Consider the following 10027-nt stretch of genomic DNA (forward strand, 5'->3'; position numbering starts at 1 on the left):
TAATTACTGCCTTTATGAAATAAGCATCTAGTCGTTAATCTCAAGTAAAGATGTCCAAGTCAAGTTTTAAGTCACAACAAGACATTCAAGTCAAGTCGGAAGTCATAGGCTTGGAATTTTCAAGTCCTTGGTTAGTGTTTACTAAATAAAATGCCATTTTAACAATGTCATAATTTATAAAATTTGACAATTTTTAAAATAAAAGACTTAGTCACGTAAAAAAGTGGATTTAGTCAGTGCACATAATTTAAATATTAGTCAATGACAACCTTAAGCAACAACAACAGTTTTGTTTTTGGTAAAGATGTAGTTTATTATGAAAGACTCATTTACATGTTTGCCTTGTGTTGTGGAGTCAGTACTTCCGGTAGTGTGTGTGTGTGTGTGTTTGTGTATTGTTGCGTATCAAGGCCAGTTGCAGCACTTGCAGGAGTCCCAGAAAATGAGTCCCGGTTGGCAGCGGTGCAAGTACGTGTTTCCAAGGTAGCACTGGAAGAATGTGGTCTTATCAGCTGTGTTCTCATACAGGCCGTCAGGACGCCCGTGGCAGAAGCTGGCCATGGGGTCCTTGGTGGTGGTGGGAGCTGGCGTGGTGGTGGGTTTAGGCGGGAACCCTGCACACATGCAAATACATTTAAAAATACTTTTTAGCATATTCACGCTACACACTCATTTACCTTCCATTTCTACTTTTACCTTATATTTACTACTTTTATTGCGGCTTCTTGGAACTTTAATAAAGATAATAAAATATATACAATAATAATAAGGCATTATGGTAAGTGAGCAAGGGAGAGTATTCACCCATTGACAGCCTGAGGTGGTTGATGAGTGGATAAGATCCTAATGAGCAAAAGGATCCACTGAAGTCGTCCATGTCAAGAGTCCACACATGAGCACCTCCCAGGTTCATCTCAGTCAGCCATTGCACCTACAACAACAATAACATGATTAGAATCATAACAATACATTCATAGAGTTCAATAACAATGTTAGAAACATAGTGGAATAAAATAATAACTAAAAATAACATTGTCAGAAGAACCAATCTACATACATATTAATCCATTAGAACAGTGATTCCCAAAGTGTGGCCCTTTGTGGGCCGTGGTTGTATTGCAGGTGGGCCATAAGAGGTCATTAAAAATACGATTTATTTTATGAAAAAAATTAAATATTATATGATTTTTTTGCAAATATTATTATAAAAATAATATATGTAAAAATATAATAAAAATATTATAAAAATATGTATAAAAATTATTTTTATTGTAAAATAGTTATTGCATGATTAAAAAAACATTTATAGGCCTAAGTAATAACCTATTGAGTGTTATTGATCTGTCACAATATTTTATAGGAACCTTATACAGTTTATGATTGGAACATAGCTCTCTGGTCATCATGCCAGTCTTGAATGCAGTTATGACGTATGACGTAAGTATGAGAATTAATTCTGTCTTGTGTGTACACCACATCCTGCTATCCCGCTGCTTTCATTTTAATCCTGAATCTTTATAATAATAATAATAATAATAATAATAATAATAATAATAATAATAATAATAATAATAATAATAATAATAATAATAATAATAATAATAATAATAATAATTTAAGTGCTCTGAGAATGTTAAATGTTAAAGGGCCAGCCTTAGAGGGCCAGCCTTAGAGGGCCAGCCTTAGAGGGCCAGCCTTAGAGGGCCAGCCTTAGAGGGCCAGCCTTAAAGGGCCAGCCTTAAAGGGCCAGCCTTAAAGGGCCAGCCTTAAAGCTCCAGCCTTAAACGGCCAGCCTTAAAGGGCCAGCCTTAAAGGGCCAGCCTTAAAGGGCCAGCCTTAAAGCGCCAGCCTTAGAGGGCCAGCCTTAGAAGGCCAGCCTTAAAGGGCCAGCCTTAAAAGGCCAGCCTTAAAGCTCCAGCCTTAAAGCGCCAGCCTTAAAGGGCCAGCCTTAAAGGGCCATCCTTAAAGCTCCAGCCTTAGAGGGCCAGCCTTAGAGGGCCAGCCTTAAAGGGCCTCCCTTAAAGGGCCAGCCTTAAAGGGCCAGCCTTAAAGCTCCAGCCTTAGAAGGCCAGCCTTAAAGCTCCAGCCTTAAAGGGCCAGCCTTATAATAATGTTGTCAGAGGACCTTAATGATTGTATTTGTTATGCATTGATTGATATTAAAGTGAAACAGCCCCAAATAAGTGGGAAGGCACCAGCTGTATAAGATGTTCTTACTTTAGATGAGAAGCTGCGATGGTCATCATAGCCCACCCAAGCACTGCCATAAGTGGCATAAGGAACGCTCTGCTGCTCGATCCATTCAACGGAAGCACTGGTGAGGAAGCCACACACCTGCAAAAACAACAAACCCACACAACATCACTTTCTTGCCCTGGAAAAGTCCTTACAACTACTATCAGTCCACCTCATAAAAGGCCCAGAACCCAGCAGTGCGAGTGTACGGCCCGGCGTCGGCTGGTCCGTTAGTTGGTGCTCCCAAGCCGTTAGCAGGCGTCGTAAGGCGGTTGGTTCTACCGTAGGTTGGAAAGCCCAGGAGCAGCTTCTCGGCTGGGGCGCCGAGCGCCAACCAGTGTGACACAGATGAGTTCTAAGATGGCAAAGAACACACATTTTCACTTATGTTGTTCTACATACGGATACTCTATGCTGCTTTTACTCTCACAATGACAAACATGAACTTCTTGACATATAGTATACCTATGACTACTTACATACACCCAGTGGTGTACACTTAGGGCCAGCAGAGCCTTCTCTGCAGGCCTACCAGAAATACTGACCTACATTTACTACTTCATCATCACTTTTCATCCATCCATCCATTTTCTATATCCTCATTAGGGTCATGGGGGTATGCTGGAGCCTATCCCAGCTGACTTTGGGCGAGAGTAAGGGTACACTCTGGACTGGTTTTGCCAAGGTCCACACTATGAAATTAATTATTCATTCATCATTCATTCTTCTTGTATTCCTGTCAAAATATGGCTTCAGTTCATATAAGGACATTCATAACAATAACAATGTTAGAATAATAAAGTGAAAAAAATCATTGTCAAAATAATAAAGTAAGAAATAAGAATAGATTGTTAGAATAAAAAAGTCATAAATTTAAATACTTGATCAAGTATATCGAATGGGGCGGCACGGCGATCTAGTGGTTAGCGCGCAGACCTCAGACCAGGGTTCAATTCCACCCTCGGCCATCTCTGTGTGGAGTTTGCATGTTCTCCCCGTGCATGCGTGGGTTTTCTCCGGGTACTCCGGTTTCCTCCCACATTCCAAAAACATGCTAGGTTTGGCGACTCCAAATAGTCCATAGGTATGAATGTGAGTGTGAATGGTTGTTTGTATATATGTGCCCTGCGATTGGCTGGCGACCAGTCCAGGGTGTACCCCGCCTCTCGCCCGAAGACAGCTGGGATAGGCTCCAGCACCCCCGTGTAAAATAAGATCAGAGACAATGTGCATTCTTTGACTACTGTGATGAAGTAGTATCACAGTATTATTTGGATGAGCATCAGAACCTTCACCAATGTCGCTTAGAAATATTAACATGTATTGTGCGATATTTAGATGGATTTGTGTGTTTCTTACAATGTTATGGTGAATGTGCGTTCCAGAGTCCATGGAACTGGGGTAGAGAGGACTGTTGTGTCCGGTAGCTTCCTCCCAGTGTCCGTGGAAGTCGTACGACATGATGTTGATGAAGTCAAAGTATCTGAGGGTGAAAGCAGAGAAATTCTATTCTGTGCTAATGGTTTATGATCTGGGGTAGTCTATTCTGTTGAGGTGACATAGATTAGCATGCTAATTTATGCACGAAAAAAGGTTGCCTGAAGCTTACGCTGCAATTTTGTTGACCTCGTAGGCTCGGTCAATGGTAGCTCTGATGGACGCCACATTGGCGGAAAGAAGGAGTTGAGGCTTCTTGGAGTCGCTGGCATCCGTCTCAAAAGCTGCAGACAACTCCTGCACAAATGTACATTTCATTTCATATTAAAATGTATAGTTAATTAATCTCTAATGAATCTCTAATTAAGTAATTCAAAAAGTAATGTAAAAATAATAATACATACATATATGTGCATTTAATGCAACATTTGTATTAATAAATACATGAAAAATGTACATTTACTTGTATATTAATTGTTTGTGCATTAAGTGTAAATTATTAATAATCATTATAATTCATAATGATCATTAAATAATTTATAATAATGAATAAATACATTAAAGCAAATATATATATTTTGTATATTTAAATTAATAAATACTTTTTAATGTATACAGTAATATGTTCAAACAAATGTAAATTTAATTTCATAATTAAGTGAATACCAATATGTATAAATATATTTGTAGTTAATACATCTAAATTGATAACAAACTTTAAAAACAAATACAAAATAAGTGAAAACCAATATACTATTTATTTTATTTTATATTTTATTTCATATTTAAATTAATAAATCATGTTTAATACATTTAAAATATCTAAAAAAAAGTACATTTAAATCCTGATATATATTTTTTTAAATGTGTAAATGCGTTAAAACAAATGTACATTTAATTTCATACTGAAGTAAATAAATACATACATTAAATCAAAGTTCATTAAATCATTTGATTTAATATCGGAATAATACATGCATAAAACAGTTAATAATAATAATAATAATAATAATAATAATAATAATAATAATAATAATAGTTAGTTAATATAGGAATAAATACCTACTAACCATTGCATTAACTCAAACAAAAGCGCATTTAATTAAATTTTGGAATAAATGAATACGATGTGTACTTTTACACAAACAGAAGGATCAAACAAAAAATATTTGTATTTGTATAAAAAGGCATTTTGTGTGTTTTTGAGACTTATGGTGTAACTGTGTTAGTTAGCAAAGAACTACAGAGTCAACCGCTGACGACATCATAGATGGGCGAACCAAAAAAAAAAAAAAAAAGCACTAACCATACCCGAGTTTCCACTGTATAGCCAATAGTTGCTAAATGGTGATAAAAGATGCTAACCTTAACCAGCAGAGTGAATCTCTCCCGGTCCTGCATGGGGCTGCTGTTGAAGGTGGGATATTCCCAAGCCAGATTCAGTCCGTCAAAGTTCTGGGTTCTCAAAAAGCTGATAACCGACTTGATGAAGGTGGCGCGGCTCTCGGGCTTGGCGACCATCATGATGAATCTGGAGGGACGTTCAAGTACTTAGTTGAGTATTAGTACTAATTAATAGTAGTAGTTCAGGGATTGTTTAAGGACTTACGGGCTAATTCCATTTTTTGTTCCTCCAACGGACAGCAGAGTCTTCAGTGCAGGGTTGCTAACAACATGAACATCAATCAATATCAATATTACTATTACTAATTACTACTAATTGCGAGTAGTAACCTACGCCTTTTTCAAGTTGTTCAGTCTGATATACTGCTGCTCATCGTTCCACTCAATGGTGGCGATTTGGTTGAAGTTGTTGATGGTGGCCAGGCTGTAGATGACGTGCGTGCATAGGAATGGGTCGATGTTGTCTGAGGTGAACTTGCCATTGGCGGCCCTGTACTGGGCCCAGTTGGTCATGTGACACACCAGTTTGCTGGAAGCGGCTGGAGAGAGAGAAGACATGTTGTTGTTTTGGGCTAAGCACGAGACAGTAACAGAGTAATTGTGACTCTAAGTGCTGTATCCTACATTGGCCACTAGATGTCAGTGTTTGGTAAGATTGGCACTAGGTCTCATCACTAAGGCTCCCTAGGGAACTTATTTATTGTGACACCGCATGAACGGGACAATAAGGAACTGTGTCTAATATGTCTTATTTATGTCTATTTTTCTCTTATACTATCGACTATATGGTTTAATACAAATGTAAAAGTGACTATAGGCGTGTTATGTCATATCTTGAGGGCGCTAATACTGTTAAACACTCAATTTAAAAGACCATCTACAGGTTTTGGATGCCATAACTACAAAAATATTCAATGTAATCATATTGGTTAAGCAAAATGAAAGTTTCTACTGCATGATGAACACCATGTTTGTCTCGCAGGAAATGAATGCAATGAGAGTAAGAGGATGCAAACAGGAAGCAGTCATGAAAGCAACATCTTACCTATGCCCAGCATCAGAAGAACACCCAAACCTGTATGGATACATGACATATTTATTACTTTATACATTTCATGATGATATTTTTGACTGTAGCTGTAGTGACGCTACGTTAATGATGTCAAATTCAAATATCTACTAGATTAGGGGTGGGCAAACTACGGGCCGGGGACCACATGCGACCACATACAAACTGGCAACATGACTTGCAACAACAAAACTGCAAAATTAAATTTTCATATTTGATGTGGTGTGATGTTTAAAGTGCTCCTGAAAAAAATATATGACATGAGAACATACAGCTGATAGTATAACAATTTTACAGATAAAATTAGACAAATAATTCAAGGAAAATTATAAGCAGTGTGTGTGTGTGCGTGTTAAATATATATGTTCTGGCCCCCCAGACAATTTTATTAACTCAATGTCGCCCACATGTCAAAATATTTGCCCACCCCTGCACTAGATAGTGATGACCTGGAATAAAAATAGATATTTACCTGTCAGCAGTTTGGCCATCGTGCTGTTTGAAAACAACCTGCTGGAACGACGAAACAACTGCAAAGATTGACAAGTACTTCAAACATGGATGACATTGACACCGGTGTGTGTGCTGTATGTGAAAAGATGATAATAGCATTGGTGTGCATGTGAGAAAAGATGATTGCATGAGAAAGAAAGAGATTTCTTTACCTTGTATTGAGAGGAGCGCAGGCACCAGTGCAGACGTTCAACACTTGGGCCTCATTTATATTTTTCTCTTGAATGGCAAAGTGCAGCTGATAAAGAAGGCGTGGGCGTCTTATGGATTTAATAAGAAAGGAACAATAGGCTATTGACAAAGCGGGTGTTATGTAAGCTATACAGCATATTCCATCATCATTTCTTCCTCTCCTGGCACTTTTATACTCATTGCTTCATTTGTATCTACTTTACTATTTGGTGACATCCATCAATCAGGAAGTTATTATTACCATCAATAACAACACCAATACATTATTTTGTTTGGTTTACTGTTAAAAACACTTCTGGTACATGACACATGGTACAAAATACTACAATATTTGCTTTGATGCGTTCTTCAATTCTTCACACACTGAGTCAAAAGTTACATCATGACTTGTCATGGCATACTAAATGTGCCGCAAGGCTCAATATCATAATAAGACTGATAATAAATACAGTGGAACCTGGCTAGCATCATTTGCTTACTCAAACCAAAATGGATGCTACCTGAATACATTTTTCCCATAACAAATAATGTTAATCTAATTCATCCATTTCAGAAAGCCAAAAGTGTGAAGAGAAAACATGTTTTACAATTTAAATGCAAAAGAAAACAACACCACCTTCCTGTTTTGCCATGAGTTATTTCTTGAATACAATAGTGTTTCCCACTTCAATGACAAAATGGAGAAAAATAAGTTTCAGGTGCCAGCGTTATGATAAAAAAAGACTATTGAATTGAATTCAAGAAATAACTCATGGCAAAACAGGAAGGTGGTGTCCGTTATGCGCTGCCACATTGTGTGTTTGGGAATGTTGTCTTCAGTGAAAGTAAAATTCATCTTAAATGTTCGTTTATGGGGTGGTTAGCGCGCAGACCTCACAGCTAGGAGACCAGGGTTCAATTCCACCCTCGGCCATCTCTGTGTGGAGTTTGCATGTTCTCCCCGTGCATGCGTGGGTTTTCTCCGGGTACTCCGGTTTCCTCCCACATTCCAAAAACATGCTAGGTTAATTGGCGACTCCAAATTGTCCACAGGTATGAATGTGAGTGTGAATGGTTGTTTGTCTATATGTGCCCTTTGATTGGCTGGCCACCAGTCCAGGGTGTACCCCGCCTCTCGCCCGAAGACAGCTGGGATAGGCTCCAGCACCCCCGCGACCCTCGTGAGGAAAAGCGGTAGAAAATGAATGAATGAAAACAACACCACCTTCCTGTTTTGCCATGAGTTATTTCTTGAATTCAATAGTGTTCCCCACCTCAATAACAAAATGGAGAAAAATAAGTTTCAGGTGCCAGCATTATGATAAAAAAGGTGAAAAAGACTATTGAATTGAATTCAAGAAATAACTCATGGCAAAACAGGAACGTGGTGTCCGTTTGGTTACTCGCTGCCACATTGTGTGTTTGGGAATGTTGTCTTCAGTGAAGGTAAAATTCATCTTAAATGTTCCGTTATCCTTTCATTCGCCAATTATATGCATGTCGAATTGTTTTATGCATGTAAAAGTATAAAAATGTGAGTCTTGTATAAAAAGGTACTCTTTTTATTATCAATTTTACCGATACATTGGTATATGAACATGATTGCTCAACACTAGTTTTGTTTTTATGTGTCATTTTTGGGTGTCAACCACTGATGACATCACAGACGAGCTACACAGTTGACTTTCGGTTCGGTTGCTAATCTGACGTTTTGTGATGATTGTGTATTAGCGTTGTATGCTAACACATAAATGTACCAAAACGTCTTAACTGAGGTTCCACTGTATTAGCTGTTGGTTATAGGACTCTATTCATCTTGTCATTTAGTGAAACATGGAAGCAACTACTTCCTCTCTTGTCAGTGATAAGATAGTATACAGATACAGTATACTGGATAGCTGGACAGTATACAGTATATTTATCACTAGCCTTATCAAAATGCTGACACTTGTGATTCTCTTTGGCTCCATTTTGGCTTATTTTGAAGCCGTGATTCGAAGAAAGGCAGCGACTTGAGGTTTATCTGTTTAGCTGGACATGGAATTTGGCATTCATTAATTTTCTACTGCTTATCCTCTCGAGGGTTGCGGGTGTGCTGGAGTCTATCCCAGCTGTCTTTGGGCGAGAGGCGGGGTCACAGTTGGACTGGTCGCCAGCCAATCACAGGGCACATATAGACAAACAACCATTCACACTCACATTCATACCTATGGACAATTTGGAGTCGCCAATTAACCTAGCATGTTTTTGGAATGTGGGAGGAAACCGGAGCACCCGGAGAAAACCCACGCATGCACGGGGAGAACATGCAAACTCCACACAGAGATGGCCGAGGCTGGAATCTAACTCAGGTCTCCTAGCTGTGTAGCCTACATGCTAACCACTCGGCCGTAATTTGGCATGAAAACCCATATTATTATTATTATTTTTACATTGGTAGAATATATGTAGTAGAAAAAAATGTAGTTTTACACACAATACTTTTCTACGGTCGAATGTCTTCTGGGTTTGTGACTTTTTATTTCCATCTGTATTGTGTTGCGCAGCACTTGTGTTGCAATATCGCTTGATATCGGTATCAGATTTGCCCCGATCATGAAAACCGATATTAAAAACATGCCGTATACAACACATATGTGTTCATTCCACTACAGGAGATATGTCATGTTACACATATCGGTATTGGCTGATATCGGTATCAGAAATTCCGAGTTGAACAATATCGGTTTTCGCCAAAAAAGCCAATCCCTAATTCCTTTCATGGATATGCGTATGCATTTGAAGTAGTTTTATGCATGTTAATCTATAATAGTAAACTATAAAAGTTTTGTGTTAACATTTATGGCTTTCTGGAAAAGATGAATAGGATTGTTTCAGGCTGGGCCTTCTGGAAATGATTAATGACATTAACCAAGGTTCCACTGTTTGTACAATAGGTAGAGTGCTGTGGTCAAATAAAGGATCTTTGATGAAAGGGTACTAAAAAGGGTAAAGCTCTCCTGTGTGTAGAGTTCAAGAAACACCTTTATGATAGAAGTTAAACATGCCTATTACTAGTTTCAAGTGTCAACTGTCTTCTTACATAATCTTCAGACGTTTCCTTAGGACTTTATTCCCATAATATTATAACTTTTTCCGCAACCTAATTTTCCAACAGTTACTTTATTTTGTTTTGTGTATTTGTCATAATATTAGAAC

The 10027-nt window shown here is 38.2% G+C and overlaps 1 protein-coding gene across 2 annotated transcripts; it reads right to left on the minus strand.

The window, feature by feature from the left end:
* Positions 1–345: 345 nt before the first annotated feature.
* chia.1 (chitinase, acidic.1) lies at positions 346–6821 on the minus strand. 2 transcript variants are annotated; one of them, XM_058054848.1, is made up of 12 exons: positions 6811–6821; positions 6618–6675; positions 6122–6151; positions 5411–5615; positions 5282–5338; positions 5038–5203; positions 3845–3969; positions 3595–3718; positions 2408–2590; positions 2218–2334; positions 805–931; positions 346–614 (listed from the first exon to the last, which is right to left on the minus strand). In XM_058054848.1, exons 2-12 carry the CDS (start codon positions 6634–6636, stop codon positions 406–408), a joined length of 1362 nt encoding a protein of 453 aa, XP_057910831.1. In that variant the 5' UTR covers positions 6637–6675; positions 6811–6821; the 3' UTR covers positions 346–405. The 2 variants fall into 2 exon arrangements, with proteins under 2 accessions (XP_057910831.1, XP_057910830.1); XM_058054847.1 differs by lacking the exons at positions 6618–6675; positions 6811–6821 and having other exon boundaries at positions 6122–6249.
* Positions 6822–10027: the final 3206 nt, after the last annotated feature.

This window comes from Doryrhamphus excisus, chromosome 18, assembly GCF_030265055.1.
Source record: "Doryrhamphus excisus isolate RoL2022-K1 chromosome 18, RoL_Dexc_1.0, whole genome shotgun sequence".
In the NCBI taxonomy this organism is placed as follows: Eukaryota; Metazoa; Chordata; class Actinopteri; order Syngnathiformes; family Syngnathidae; genus Doryrhamphus; species Doryrhamphus excisus.